Consider the following 17396-nt stretch of genomic DNA (forward strand, 5'->3'; position numbering starts at 1 on the left):
TAGGAAATGAAAAATATCACGGTTATAATATTTATTGCTCGGCGCTCAACGAATTCATATAAAATAGATTGTGTCTTCAAAGCCAATAAAACATGGGACAGCTGGAGGTAAAAAATCCGAAAAGCAGTAATTTTATCTGGCAAAGGTAAAACGAAAATATAGAATAACCTTTTTTCCCCGTATGAAGCTTCGTTTCTGAACAAATTGCTGATACAAATGGAGAGAATACGCGCAGTTATACGTGCGTGATTTTACTTATAGCTTGGTTTAATAAATATCAATGAAAACTAATATGCTCATTCGTACGTACTACAATTCGAGCTTGTTATACCGAATAATGAAAAATGACCAATAAAACAAAAGCATAATTTTACTCGAAAATTGTTATTTATTAGTGGAAAAATTGTTGCAAACGATTCTCATTTTTATCTCCACGTAACTAAGTTTTATGTTATATTCCTATATGTTGTATTTCTATATTCCGTAGTATATTTTATACTTTATATTTTGATTTATATTTTATCCCTTGCCACTTTGTTTTCAAATATGCGCAATATATGGAAGAATATTTCTTCTTTCGCGAGTCTGTGATTATAATCTCGTCGACGTACACAGATGAGTTATTGCGGTTCTATATTGATAGGTTCGGAGGCTGTGATAGTCAAGATATTGCGCTTTTACGATCGATCCAACAAGCATATCAGATATTCCGAAGCACTGCAACATATTTTCAATTATTATCCGATAGAAACATTCGACAATGCGAGATATTTCGGGAAATTGTTACAAAAGTTACATACATACGTCGAGGAAAAGAAAGAATCTAAAGGTTTAGTTATAATACTTACAGCCTTACCAAGGAGAATACAAAATATTTTACTTTTTTTCATTGAGGAGCGTTTGATTTCGTACGTAATTCTCTCTGCATCGCATTCGGTACGATGCACCTCTTATGGAAAATAAATGTTAACAATTACGTTACGTACGGTGATATTTATTTCTCATAAAATATTGGCAGTGTTTATCTTTTTTCTATCTTTTTCTATATTATTCATCGTGAATTCTTCGTTATTTTATTACACGGTCGAAGAGTTAAATATTTTTTGCACATGCCTGAACTTTGAAATATCTTCGTTTATCACTCTGAATAATCAACAAGATAAATTTACTTTATAAACCAAATGCAAAACACCGCGGACAATATTTGCATTAAAAATAAATAATTTTTAACCATAAAACCATTTCGTTCTCCATCTTTTATTATTTAACGAACAAAAACGAGCTGCGAGAAAAGTACGTAGTTTGCGGTAATATCCATTAAACCAAAGTACGGATGATAAAACCATACACTGAAACAAAGACCGCATATTTAATGAATTGTCAATATTGATATACTCAGACACGAAACTTCCTGTGGAAAAATGCCACGATATATTTTCGTTGTATGCTTTTACATAAAATCACAGGTAGCGGGATTGTGTGACAGGTCATTGATTAAAATCCACGCGTTCGATAAGAAAGGATTTTTATCGGAGAAATATCTCAGTTGTTTAAAAAAGAAGACCAGAGACCGAGATTACAATTGTATACATTCCTGTTATTTATTACCCAACTTCCAATAACTCTCGTGGAATATTTCTAGAATTAACGTCGTAGTACGGTGCGGGATTTGTTAAAAATTCGACTGAATTTCATTGTTAGATTTTCAGAACAGCAGTTTGCTAAAGCTCGATATTACTTTCGAATTACCATTGCAGCTACTATACAAATTGCTACGTTAAAGCGATAAATCAATGGCACGGTACGTCCATGAAAGACTCACTCACGGACCTTATCGTTACCAACATTATTTTCTTCTAACTCCCGCAAAGGACTTGTACAAATTATTTCTACGTATTGTAAATCGTTGCCTTGCGTGAACACACGATTTGAATCGACTAATGGTTTTCCCAGTAATCTGAGTCAATTATCACATCTTACGTGAGATTTACAGATGTTCCGACGCTTAAGAACGGTGGTGTATCGCCACATTTCTCCGTTGCTTGTCACCCCATACTCGATAAAATTATATAAAAGAAAATGGTAACGTCGAAGAATGCTGGCATGAAAGATTTATCGAAAAGAAAAACACACATAAGGAAAAGTTTTCAGTAGAAATAAATCTGCGATACCCTTGTTTCACATTATACGTATTCCAGTATGCGCACAGCGTGGCCAGGCATTCAAATGCAGTGAATAGAAACGGTGGCGAGGCCGCCGCAACCGACATCTGATTTTCCTGGCCAGTTTCCTTCCAATCATCCGAGTGGATTGGTCGAAATTTTCCTCGAGCGTCACACGCGCCCCAACGTTCGCTAGATGCATTCATTCCAAATACATTCATATCGCTACACACGACCGGCCGAGCACATAATGTTACACGAATGCACACGCAATAATATTCTTTATATCGGTCCATTCGTGCGACTACTTCACCACTAAAAAATTCCGCATTTCAGCCGTAATGCTGACCCGTAAAGTGTCAGATTGTAAGGCCGGGAAACGGAAATGATGTGCCTCTAACACGACCCACGAGCATATATTGAAAGAAAAACGTTGCCATGGGATAATAGAACGTTCGGATATTAGAGTATTCGAATAATATTGGTCCGGATATGGATTTGCTGTACTTATGAGACGTAGTAAACAGTGGCTATAAAAAGTATTTCTACTTACCTAACTTTATTTTCCAACGAAACGTCTTTTTTTACAGATTCCACGTTTCATCTTCATCGTATACTAAACGTTTGTAGCGATAAAAGTAGTACCAAACGATATGAAATTTAATATACTTGCACTTAATCAATACATATATAATATACTATACTATACTATACTATATATATACATTGCGTTTATTATAGTATATATATGTCGGAGATGAAAGGACACCGGAGCCTTCCTCAACCAAAAAACATAGAAATTAACCAGTTAACAGGAACGTCCATTTCCCTCACTTTGCGAACGAAGGCTTTTCTCGACGAATCCGATGATCTCGTGTCCTTAGACACACCCCATCATAGTTTTCCTCTGCAGCATCATCGCGACGGAAAGTTATTCTCTCGCGAGGTCTTATTAGCGAATTACATAGCGTCTTCTTTCTCTATTGCATAACAATGTCTAATCCAAACAAAGATTGTGAACCCGACATATATATAGTATATAGTATAGTATAGTATAGTATAGTATAGTATAGTATATAACGTGTATATTTATATATATATATACAGGGTGGTTGGTAACTGGTGGTACAAGCGTAAAGGGGGTGATTCTACGCGAAAAAAGAAGTCGAAAATATAGAATAAAAATTTTTCGTTTGAGGCTTTGCTTTCGAGAAAATCGACTTTGAATTTTCGCTCGGTGCACGCGGAAAATGCACGCGTATCGTGCGAAAATTCAAAGTCGATTTTCTCGAAAACAAAGCCTCAAACGAAAAATTTTTATTCTATATTTTCGACTTCTTTTTTCGCGTAGAATCACCCCCTTTACGCTTGTACCACCAATTACCAACCACCCTGTATATACACACATATATATAATATTGACTAGTACAAATATGATTATTAATACAATTGTGGATATTGCAGAATTGACAAGTAACCGCAATGATTAGACACTAGTGACAGTGGTCTTAGGTTCGATAACGAATATAATATACGCAATGGTGTAGAAATACAGAAACGTAGCCGTGTTACACGTAAACAAGAGAACGAAGAAAAAGAGCACATTATTAATAAAATGGTTTTTGACAGTAGGAAATATAACACTTGTGGAAATCGAACTGTCGTGCTAAATAACTATACTTGAAAACAAGCTATGGAACAATCCCAGTATAAATCAGACTTGTCCACTGTCAGGGATCCTAATGCCGAGTAATACATAAGATTCAATTGTAATAAAGGGAAGATCTCGCAGTAGAGCGAAACGAAGCAGACAATTTAAAACAAACGAAGGTATCGATATCGATATCATCTCCAATCAGTATCGGTATCGTCTTCGCTGAAGATTTCACAACGATAGGATCGGAGCAAGAGAAGCTTCCTGGTACACATGAATGTATATTAATATAAATATCACTATAAATACATACGTACCAAGGGTGAGTCAATAATTATCCGCAATGCGGTTGTAAACTTCGTCCGTTTCAAAGTAGGCTATGTTTTCCAAAAACTCTGATATGCAGAGAGTATTTTTTTTTCTCACGCGAGCACAATCTGAACTGAGAAATTTCAACTTCAAAAACAAATAACCCGCCCTGTCCGGCCTTCAGCGTTTCACACAGCCTCGAAACTTTCGTTTATTTCGTCCACAATTTTCGCTACGCTACACTTACGGCCGAAAAAAACTCTCCATTAATTTTCAAACTAAGTTCTTGAACGCAGAAGCCTTGAAAGAACGTCCGGTATCAAGAGCGCAATATTTCTCGTGGCGAAAAAACGCACGATGAACAGGGAGTAGAGAAGATGGTGAACAGGAAATGGGGAAAAAAGGGGTAATGAGGGAATGGGGTCCGAGGAAGCGTGGTTTAGTCAGAAGAAACGGAGAAACGGTGGAATTTTGGGATCGTAGCGCGTCCAGGACGAAAACGAAAGTCGCGATTGAAGAGTGTCAGGTCTGGACCGAGTTATTGCCTGAAGTTAAGGTGGTAATGTCGGGGGCGTTGAATATGAAATTGGACAGTAGACGTGCTGTGCGTTGTGTTGAACTGCGTGCACGTGGCCATCGTGCTAGGAAAAATACATCTTGACTTCTAACGGAACGTGAAATCAGTAGCGAATGGAAATACAAGGTGGTCCCTCAGGTGAGGCTTCCTTTTGTCGGTGGAAATGAAAAGTTTCCCCATTGAATATGTTTTACGCCACGCGCTGCTGACGTGCGAGCCGCCCTGCGTGCCGGAGAATCGTGGATCAGTATGAATAAGCGAACGAGAAACGATTCGACCAGATAGAAAGAAAGGATAGAAAACATTTCTTCCGCGTACGTACTACCTTTCAGACGTGCTTATTTTTCACAAAATGTATATTAATAGTAGAATTCGGGATCTTTGTTCTTTATAATCACCGTAATTCAAATAGCAATGGTTTTTTTCATTATAATTATTGTAATTCAAATATACCATAACTTTATTCTTAACAATTATCGTAATTCAAATATACCATGACTTTATTCTTAACAGTTATCGTAATTCGAATGGCAATGGCTTTATTCCTTAGAATCATCGTAATTCAAATCCCGATGGTTTTATTCTCTGTAATCGTGCTGATTCAAACAGTACAATGATTTTATTCTTTGTATTCGTCGTAATTCAAATAGCAACGGTTTACAATTATCGTTACAATTATCGTAATTCAAATATGCCATGACTTTACTCTTAGCAATTAACGAGATTCAAGTAGCAACGGCTTCATTCCTTAGAATCGTCGTATTTCAAATGACAATAGTTTTATTCTTTGTATTTGTCGCAATTCAAATAGCAATGGTTTCGTTCGTTATAATTATCGTATTTCAAATATGCCATGACTTTACTCTTAGCAATTAACGAGATTCAAGTAGCAACGGTTTTATTCCTTAGAATCGTTGTAATTCAAATGGCAATAGTTTTATTCTTTGTATTTGTCGCAATTCAAATAGCAATGGTTTCGTTCGTTATAATTATCGTATTCCAAATATACCATGATTTTACTCTTAGCAATTAACGAGATTCAAGTAGCAACGGTTTTATTCCTTAGAATCGTCGTAATTCAAATGGCAATGGTTTTATTCTCTGTAATCGTGCTGATTCAAACAGTACAATGATTTTATTCTTTGTATTCGTCGTAATTCAAATAGCAACGGTTTCGTTCGTTGCAATTATCGTAATTCAAATATGCCATGACTTTACTCTTAGTAATTAACGAGATTCAAGTAGCAACGGCTTCATTTCTTAGAATCGTCGTATTTCAAATGGCAATAGTTTTATTCTTTGTATTTGTCGCAATTCAAATAGCAATGGTTTCGTTCGTTATAATTATCGTATTTCAAATATACCATGATTTTACTCTTAGCAATTAACGAGATTCAAGTAGCAACGGCTTTATTTCTTAGAATCGTCGTAATTCAAATGGCAATGGTTTTATTCTCTGTAATCGTGCTGATTCAAACAGTACAATGATTTTATTCTTTGTATTCGTCGTAATTCAAATAGCAACGGTTTCGTTCGTTGCAATTATCGTAATTCAAATATGCCATGACTTTACTCTTAGCAATTAACGAGATTCAAGTAGCAACGGCTTCATTCCTTAGAATCATCGTATTTCAAATGGCAATAGTTTTATTCTTTGTATTTGTCGCAATTCAAATAGCAATGGTTTCGTTCGTTATAACTATCGTATTTCAAATATACCATGATTTTACTCTTAGCAATTAACGAGATTCAAGTAGCAACGGCTTCATTCCTTAGAATCGTCGTATTTCAAATGGCAATAGTTTTATTCTTTGTATTTGTCGCAATTCAAATACCAATGGTTTCGTTCGTTATAATTATCGTATTTCAAATATACCATGATTTTACTCTTAGCAATTAACGAGATTCAAGTAGCAACGGTTTTATTCCTTAGAATCGTTGTAATTCAAATGGCAATGGTTTTATTCTCTGTAATCGTACTGATTCAAACAGTACAATGATTTTATTCTTTGTATTCGTCGTAATTCAAATAGCAATGGTTTCGTTCGTTATAATTATCGTATTTCAAATATGCCATGACTTTACTCTTAGCAATTAACGAGATTCAAGTAGCAACGGCTTCATTTCTTAGAATCGTCGTATTTCAAATGGCAATAGTTTTATTCTTTGTATTTGTCGCAATTCAAATAGCAATGGTTTCGTTCGTTATAATTATCGTATTTCAAATATACCATGATTTTACTCTTAGCAATTAACGAGATTCAAGTAGCAACGGCTTTATTTCTTAGAATCGTCGTATTTCAAATGGCAATAGTTTTATTCTTTGTATTTGTCGCAATTCAAGTAGCAATGGTTTCGTTCGTTATAATTATCGTATTTCAAATATACCATGATTTTACTCTTAACAATTATTGGGATTCTAATAGCAACGGCTTTATTACTACCATTCATAAGTATTTGCATAATTCCAAATTATTACAAATGCACAAAATATAAAACATACTTCAAATGCAACTCTTTAGTCTAATTTTTGCCTCTAAATTTATCTCAGGCAATCGTCTTGTTATCGTCAATGGTCTTTGTTGAAATTAGAGAGTCAAATTTTATTAAACAAAAAAAAAACAAAGCATCGGATAATTCAACGAACAGGGAATTTCATTCTACGTTTTCTTCCCGTTCGCTTTCTACATAGCGCTGTATCTTTTAAGTTACAGACTTTCGTGGATATACATTAACGCGTGACTCGGAGATACGAACAATTTGGAGCATCGAAGGTTCGCTGTAATTTACAGCAGATACTTATCGATCGTGTTGCTTCTTCGTTAAAACGGACGTACTGGAATTTCTCGAGCGCGTGATCTTTTGCCTAGAATTTTATCCGAGTGCTATTATCGAATGGCGAATTTTCACTTTGAATTCTCAGGCTGTTAGATTACAATTGCAACCGATCGCGAGTAAATAATTGTTTCTCGATACGTAGAGAAGAAATCGACGATACATTATCCCTTAGGAAAGATTATATTTGAAAAATTCTTATCTCATTTCAAGTCGTATATTCGATATTACGATAATCTCTGACAAACAGACTAAACAAACCAGTATCCTGATATTCACGAGACGTAACTGATGAAACAACGAAAAAGAAAAGAAAACGAAACGATCAGCTAGTAGTGAAATTATTTCGATTCTTCGTCTTTGATTTAACGTTCGTTATTAATGCACCCCTGACATTCATTTCGTGCATACAAATCGTATCGTTAAAAGAGAGAAAAACACAGAGATACTTGCAGCTAGGCGATATATATCTTTGAATACGTTGCTTCTAACGGCATGATAAATCCACCGTTACTCTCTGAAAGAAGTTATATATCTTTTGTATCGTCGTTTTTGCCAGGGCTCAGGGCATTGCGCAACATTCATACTTATTATAGTCGGTTCAGCGATCCGGGCGGCATGCGAAAGTTTAGTGACTTCTGAGAATATGACTGAAATACTAGCTTTAGCTGTTTCGTTGCTCGTTCGGTCCTTTCGTTTAACGAATTCACCGACGATGTTCGACGATAAATTAATATTAAACAGCCGATGTGTTCGCGACGTGATTTTCGTCGGCGCGTCGCTTGATTATTGCAAATCCAGGGAACTATCGTGCAAATGTTTGGATAGTGTGATTAAGTTAAGTTGACAGTTAGTTTACATGGAATGTCGAAGAGAGATGATTCGAGAATCTTGAGATTTAAAACGTCGAAGATACGAGACGAAGGTTAATCCATGTAGACTTGGAAATTCGTCTCTTAAAATTGATTTTCATTACGAAATTATTTTTATCGATACTCCGTTCCGATGCCAATGTAGCAATCGATGTTTTCAAGAAGTTTATGTGATCGAACAAAAGCGTAATGCGAATCTTGCATTCAACGAGGATGAAACGGAATGAAACCATGGTAGAAGTTTTTAATGCAGCGTGATATATTCCTAAAACGTATCTACAGATGTTCGAATACCTTCGTCAGCCACTATTGCGTGTTTCATTGAAACATAGTTGTTGAGATTAAGATAAAATTTATTGTGGAAACGATAAATATGACACATCTTTTGCCAAGTCTTTTTACATTTGAAGAACGTTTATACATATGACAAAACACTTTATAGGATAATTGTAAATATCAAAAGGGTATGAGCAAGATTATAATCTTATAGATGCGTCTTAATAGAGATTGGATTATATCCACATTTTCGCTAGAAACGTATTTCAAGTATAAAGATTATATTGCAATGATATGAACACACATAGATGGGAACAATTTTCGTGTAAATATCAGTGTATAACGTTGCCAGGAAATAGTATCAGCTAGCTAAATAGAATTCATTAGCCGACATTGTTTAATTAACAATACCCTAGAGAGCAACGGTAACGTAGAAATAAATCGAACTAGAATATCCGTTTATTTGTGTGGTTTTACCGTGTTTGTGTTGCCAGTCGCCTAAAGCGATGTCCAGCGTTTTACGATAGACTCTGCATTTATGCGAATGCGAGGAAAGCAAAACGTGGCACTGCCAATACATATGAAAAAGATCGATCGAACAACGCCACTGGCCTGTTTCGGCAACGTATCGAAAAGCAATTTGTATACGGCGCTCAAGCCGAGTACTTTAAAATATTACACCGGTTTACGGTTGTTTCCACGCGAAGGTGTGAGTATTTCTCTTCGAAATCGGCAGTTTCCTGGCACACGGTAACCGTATTCCAAACGTAGGAAAGGTCCAACTTTATTAATTAAACGCTAACAGATTGGTTCTGTTCTCGGTGCCTCGATGATCACACAGTTGAGATAGTTAAATGGATTTCGTTCAAAATTTAACGTGACAAACAGACTGCGGATATATCTGTAAATTTATAGTATTACAAACGTAACCATTTTCTTCCTTTTTTTCTTCTTAAATATACAGTATATAGGTTTTAACGTCACGCTAAACGCATCTATGTGATTATGTGAGCAGAGTGACAGGTATACGAACTGGTTAGATTTTGCTAACTGACGATACGTCTGCCAGAAAGGAGAGAAAGTTTGATTTTTATTTAAAGGAGATTTTCATTTAAAGTTCCTTCGAAATTGGTATTTGCTTTGTCCCAAATATCACGAAATATCGAAGAGAATATTGTATTTTAAATATTGGCTATATTTTGGATATAGACTAGTTTCCAATAAATAGGTGCCTAACGATTGGACTGATATCGCGATGAACGCTACATCGAATATTTCGTCATTTTTATGTATCGTGTGCACTCGGTGTATCTCTGCGCCTTTAGGCGTCCCATAAATGCACGAACATTCGCAATCTATTAACAATTTGTCACATTCGTTTAATTGTCTGTATGCATCGAAATACCTACGAACTCGGATTGTACCTAACATATTTAGGGAGACAACATCAATTTGATTTATGATTTGCATAGTAAAACGTCAATGCGACGCATGAGTACATAGATATACAAACCACTCAAAGCTGTTTAATGCCGTAGATACTGTTTGAAATCTAAACAGGTATATCCTAATGAATTCCAAACACATTGTAATTAAGATCTGCAATTTCTCTGGCAAAATTCAGCCACGTTTTCGGCGATAATCGTTATGTACAAAGAAAACTTTCGCAGTCTCTGCTAAAACTTGCTGAAAGGTATTTTGCGCGAAGACAAAGGAAACAAAATGGAAGCTTTCTTAATTCCTAAATGCTTTCCGCAAACTGGTATTACGTGGAGTGTACGAGCACGCAATTTAGGATGGCTGTGCATGTTCCTAATTTTGGGGAAGCCGTTGCCACAAGTCCTAAAACCCATTACTGATCAGATCTGTTCGAATCCGGTGTACACGAGTTTACAATGTGCTGATGAAAATCCGAGATCTAATTAAAATTTCAGATCCTCTAAGCTGGAATTAGATAGCACGTAATAATACACATAGATACGATACAGCAATAAGAATCACTAATGTTAAAAATAACAGCGACGCGTAATTCGTACGCGGACGTATTTCTATATTGAGCGAAATCGTGTTCTTGTTTATTAATAACATTAATTATCGAGGCAATAAAATTTACACGTATGAAAACGAAGGATCGAAATGACCATGGAACGCTGAGACTAATGAAACGCTGGTATCTTTTCTCACAATTAACGAATGCAATTTACGTTTACGTATCGATAAAAAGAACGGAGAAAAATGGTTTTAATTAGATGCATTCAGACAAGTTGTACGTATAATTTGTCTTATTAACATCATTAGGTTTCGCAAAAAAGATTTTAATTATCACTGTTTTTTATTTCCTACTCGTTCGATGCAACGTTCAACGTATGCAAATATTTCGAAAGTAAATTCTTGCCATCGATAAGACAAATTAAAGCGGTAAACGGTAGAGGAAATATATTGTATGCAACAATTAAGGAAAATAGAAAATATAGCATAAATTAAGTTTTTCACGGATGTCGTCGACGGCATTTGCAAATCCAATTTGCAACGTTTGTTTGTCGCAATTTTACGATGCTAATTTGCGCATATGTTGTTCCCACTCTGCGAAAACTAAACAAGAACTATTTTGCGTAGCCTATGCTGTCTCGTATCATCGTCCTGTCTCATACGCAATTTACCCAATTACGTTAATCGATGATAATGAATGTTGACACTATTACCCTGATGATGTATCGCGAGCTACAGTCATTTACTAATAATAATAATCCAATGTAATCGTACTATCGACGATGAGCGTATTTTCGTGGATAGAGCAACAACGGGCAACTATTATTCGTTATTTGCTCTTTAAGAAATCGAATAACAATTCGATCGCTGTGCTTTCAAATCCTATCGATATAATTATCACGCGCGTGTCTCGTCACGGTACTGATTAATGAACAAACAGTAATTAATGTTTCAAAAATATTATATTCTATATAGTATTGATTTAAAAAATAATATAGCATCGATATATTATTAAATAATATGTTCGAAAATAAAGAGTAGTTTTAACGAGCTGTATACAACGCGCGTGATACATTTACAAAATTTGTCTACGTCAAACGTCGAGATACTTTTTACCAGTGGGAAATTTCACGAACGAAATATCAAATAAGGGGAATTGTCGCTAAAATTGGTACACTTTTTAGTATAATTTTTAACGTTGCGTTTGTTGTAAATTTCAGATGCGAGGGCGTAGATTCATTAGTGGCGTACGTGCATATAGACAGGAAGAAGGAGAAGATAGATTCGTTTTGCAGTGGAAAGGCAGCACGGCCTATCATGAGTAACGGACCACGGCTTTCCTTGGAATTTAATGGCATCACATCGTCTCGTCAATCACGAGGTTTCAAAGCTGTGTATTCCTTCATAGAAAGTAAGTAGCGCGTTGCTCGTTTCTTCTTGTCAAGTCGTCGCATACGAAATGACCGAATTCTCGATAAAACTTCCAACTTTGATATCTCTCCCTTTAAAATAGAATTAACTAAATTATGCTTCCACAGACACGATAAATTTTGCCTAGAGAAGTTTGACAATTTGCATTTTGTCTGTAACAGCGTCGAACTTAGTACGCGCAATTCTGACGATAACCTTGTTGATAAAATAATTCGCATTTTCAATTTATTTCAGACGCGATAGTAATTTGTCCAATGTTATTCAAACCCCTAATAAATAAACGCGTTTTATGTGGAACGTGCGAGTGCATTCTATTGATACGTCATAGGTCACTCATTCGTGTATCGAATTCAGTTTTGAGATAATATTAACGCGAAATCGTGTTTCATAATAACTGTCATTTGTATTCGTTTGATCGAACACGTTCCACAAACAACGATAATATTAAATTTATCGAGAGGCGATACGATGATGTCGGTTACATCACTAGGTCGTGAATGAATCTCGTCGATCGTCGGCAGAACGATTAAGGAGCGTTTCATTAGAAAAAGTGCTCGGTGCTTTGACGCGTTTAAATCGACGTTTACAAAACTACGAAAGCGGAACAAGTCGAAATGTTTCCTCTATCTATAATACTTGATTTACACGCTGCGACGATTCAATTAAGCTGAAGGGGGAAAAAACTGAGAAACTGTGTTATTTTCCTCTTTCTGCTTTTCTTAATGATAAATTGTATTACGTAATAGAGATCTTTGTGCGTCGAAAGTTATTACGTACAAATTGTGGAAACATTAAATTTCTGGAGTGAGAGTCCTTTCTTTCTTTTTTTATTTTTTATTTTTGTCGCGAAAGTTACGTGTGAATTTAATCCGCTGGAATACTTTCAACGTTACCGTTGTAGTTTGTCTACGATGAAGCTATCGCTTTAGGTTTTTAAAGAGGAATGTCCAATATCAGGAGAAATAAACCAGAAACGATTCCTTCGTTCGTTTTATCCAAACGATTTGAATGCGCAGGGAAAACCATTTTACAGAGGGCTAGATGAGGATTTATAGTACAACGATACCGAGATATACAACGAACTGGAAATATTTTTTAATAACCGAACAAAATTCGATCTCTAGGTAACACACTAGGTATACGTATGTTCGATTACCATTTAACGTAAGATTCCTAGGATTTTTATTTTACCTTTTCCCCTCGATATCCCTTCTATTATTTATGCTCTCTTTTCTTCCGCGCCTTTTTATACATTTCATAGATCTCTTGCTTTTTCTTCTGGCTCTCGACTTTTCTCAAGAGGAATAAAGGGAACTTCCCCTTATTTTACTTTTACTCATTTCTGCCAAATTCTTTCCCTGCGTCATTACTCCTTTTCCATCCGCTATTTCTCTTCCTATTTCCACATCGTCCTCCGTTTCTTCATTTTTCTTTTTTTTTCTTTTCTTCTCTCTTTTTTTCCTCGCCACGCTACATACACATTTCTCCGCTTCCACCTCCTCCCTTTCGCACGTTCGTTTTATCTTTTCCCTCGCTACCTCTGTGTCGCTGCGACCGCGCTCCCTTCGCTCGTCCCTTTCGCGTCTAGTAAATTCAGATATTGTCAGTACCATAAATCGGTTCGATGTGCTCGGTTAAAGATAGACGATACGCATCATTGAGAATAAGTTATTGGTACGGGACGTGTTCGAGACGTAACGTCGGCGCATGACGTACGGTCTTATACGAGCTCGCGGCGTCTGTGCCACAGTGGGTCCGGTCCTTTCTGCCGCGCGCCTATGTCCCGTCAAAATTTCAATTTCCGTTGAGCATTCTATCGTGATGGCAATGTGTCTCTCCTCGTGCGGCCGTTCATCATCCACAGCCGAGGTTCAGATTGCAGCGTACACGGCTGGAATGCCCGGCCTGCGGAACAAATGGATCGCAAAGTGTGTTTGTCTTTCGCCTGGAGAACAGATTCGCCAGAGGAGAAACGATACTCGCCTCCGTGATACTCAAAAATTCGTTCTTTCGTCGAACCATCCACTCCGCTGGCCGGGGGAAGTAAGAAGAGAGGGGAAACGATAGCATAGACGATAACACGGCCGGTCGAATTTAGAAGAGGATGCGAAAAATTCGGATGGAATTAAAGTACAAGAGGTTACCGCATCGCGAATATTTCTGCCTGACTGCGGAAGCGTTTTCATACCGAAACTTTCTTCCTGTTTGGAGGAAAGCATTCGAAGATTGCAGTGTTTAGAGTTGCAGACAGCAGATAGGAACAAGTCGAACGGAAATAGGGAAGGAGGAAGATTGTACATGTTAGTCGACCATAAGCATTCGAACATTTAGAAATTATCTCAAATGCGCGTACAATACGCCGTCCAGCTGTGTTCTTTGTGCGTTATAAACGAAATTTTCTGTTCTATGATTTAATTACATTGATAATTGCATGAAATGGACGATGAGGTTTCTAGAGTCTCAACAACTGAAATTAAATTTGTCGAACAATGGAGATTAAAATGGTTAAAATTGTATGCCTTGGTGTAAATTAAAAGAGATCAAAATTTAGCTTATTTGTTCATTAAACGCTGGAAACCTCCCGTTAGGTTTATCTCGGCTGTACAAGTTGGTTTATAGTTCGAAGATATGAATTTTATTTGCGATAGAAATTATAATCGCCCAATCGAATATACATATTTGCTCGCTGCTATATTTACAGCTTCAAGAAAGGAACGTTTGGCTTTCGATATACAGATAATTTACGTTTTGATTTAACTCTGATCTAGTCGGACATTTAACTTCGAGTTTGCTAAAAATTATACGCACGCACGTCTGTCCGGAAGTCGGAGGGAAATGGTTTTACTTTTCCAATCGCTAGCGAATCTGAGAATCGAGCAATTGTAAAACACTTAGTACTTGGATATTTCAACTTTCTCCATTTTCGGAAGAAACGCTTGAAATTGGATAAAAGGGAAGAGTATGCGATATTCGCCACGTAAAGGAGACACAGTAGCCGATAAGTATCGAGGTGCGATTCTTAGAGAAATATTGTCATATTTCAGCCAAACAAATTTCAGATACGCATACCACTTTCAGTGGAGAAAGGAAAATACTCTCTATCCGTTATATATACGCGGAGAAATATGAAACTAAACTAGTTTAAACTAAATTACGCTATAAATTATACTAGCAAGAAATACATATGTATATCGAAAGAAAATATTATATCTATATTAACACTAGAACTATCACACCAGTCAAATTGATTGGTTTTACAATTTTATTTTTAAATTAATAACTACTGCATGTTATATCTTTTTCCACAGTGATGTAATGACTTTCTCAACGATAACTAAAAGAATAATATAATGAATTTTATTTTGTTTTTTATATATTCAAATCAAAATAACTTTGTATCAAGGCTACTTATATATACCAATAGCAATCAAAATGACTGGTACTCGTCAAAGCGTAAAAGGATCCTGTTTATCGAACCTCAATTAATCAGTTTCCTCGTTTTGTACAACTTGCCACGCGTTTTTCAAATTTTTACTGCGTATCATTCGATATGATGATATCGATTATCAGAAGAATTCTGGATCGATCGCTAGATCGCTGGATATTAACGCTAGAATACCACATCAGTCAAAGTGACTGGTTCTACGATAAACGTGTCAACCCTCGTTCGGGGATCATGGTCACAGATGGATTAATAATACTAAAAATCTACTACATAACATGGAATTGCTTCTGTAAGAAAGTAATAAATCAATAAATATAAAAATATTCTATTTCACGTATTTTCTAAACACCAGTCATTTTCATTGGTTTTGGTAGAAATAGCTTCGTGTTAACTATCGGTAGTTGTAATGTTAAAATAATATTCACGTTTATATTATCTATATACCTATTGAAATAACATAAAGCGTTTAAACGAAGAATATTATTATCCATGAATATACAGGGTGCTCTAGTAAAAGTGCTCGCGAGTAAAAGTTCGAAATTCAAAATGAAGACTACAAACGCGAGACACAGTTCCCATTATCATCTTCCAATTATTCAAAACACCGGTACTATGACGTACAGACGAAAATCTTGATGTCTCGTGCCCGATGATTCCTACCCTCTCTACATACACATATCGGATGCCTGTTAATTTTAAGAGACAAGTTTGCCATGTTAACACTGACACCACCATCCGTCTCTATCGCTCATGTGCGAGCAGCGTATTGTTCGGCAAGTTCCGGCAAGTAGACAGGATTCCTATTATCGCGTAATTGAAACGCGAACAAACGGATTTCGAGCCATTCACAATGGCAGAAAGGAGGATCTGCGGCACCGAAGTTCTTCGTTTGAGCGCAAGTCGTTCCTTTCCGAAACGAGCCCCGCTAACGATAAAAAGTTTCGCTTTAATTGCTATGGTAGGATATCCTTCTAGGAAACTTCAAAGCTGGATATCGTCCATGAAAAGGCCGGACTTGCCGGTTACGCGTTCAGCAACCATTCGTAAACGAATCTTCTACCGTTTCTAAGATACCAGGTGTCTCGCGTTTTAAAATCGAAAGCCATTAAAATTAGCAAACCGCGTTCGCGTGTGACGCGCCACTTCAAAGCAACAGCCGGCTGTCGGACGAATCAATTTTTCAAACGAACCCGCTCTCCTCGTGTTTCGGTAAATTGACGCCACGCAAGCCAGTGAATTTCTGCCGGCGGGAAATCTCGTCGGTCGACGGATTTCTGCAAAAACGAACGAAATTGTCCCCTGCACCTCTGAAAGAGTTTTCTTTCCTCTGTACTTTTATTGCCTCGCCTACAGTTTCAAAGTACGATTCCTAGTTGCACCAATGGAATTGCTAATGCACTTACAACTGGTTGAAAGAAAAAAGCCGATGGAGTTTGCGTGTAAACACGGAGTAAGATATTTTTTCCGGGATAATGTTTACAGTTTGTATTATTTTTCCAATTGTTTCGGTCTTGTATATAATAAAAAACCAAATTCGCTGGCAGAGACTCGTGGAAATATTTGAACAATCGGTATAAAAATGGTATAAAAATGGTGAGTATAGCGCGTGTCGTATGACTTTTTCAACATTTCGTTGGCACTGTAACGAGATATAAATATTTGAGATTTGTATCCAAAGTACAGTGTTTCCTACGATATCATTTGGATAAAAGAATTTTTACAAAGTATTCGGCAGAGTTAATAACGTAAACGTGCGAACAATATAATCCACGATATTATATTAATTCCAAAGCAAGCAAACCAACGAAATCGAGGGATTCGAAATTATGCAAATTGATGGGTGGAA

The 17396-nt window shown here is 36.5% G+C and overlaps 1 protein-coding gene across 2 annotated transcripts in view; it reads left to right on the plus strand.

Moving 5' to 3' along the window:
* Positions 1-17396, plus strand: part of LOC100651020 (suppressor of lurcher protein 1) — a 514096-nt gene that overhangs the window by 455136 nt on the left and 41564 nt on the right. For both annotated transcript variants that reach the window (XM_012316672.3, XM_012316673.3), the window contains exon 10: positions 11895-12085. In XM_012316672.3, the coding sequence (XP_012172062.1) occupies positions 11895-12085 (191 nt within the window). The remainder of the gene's footprint in view (positions 1-11894; positions 12086-17396) is intronic.

Source organism: Bombus terrestris, chromosome 15 (assembly GCF_910591885.1).
Source record: "Bombus terrestris chromosome 15, iyBomTerr1.2, whole genome shotgun sequence".
NCBI lineage: Eukaryota > Metazoa > Arthropoda > Insecta > Hymenoptera > Apidae > Bombus > Bombus terrestris.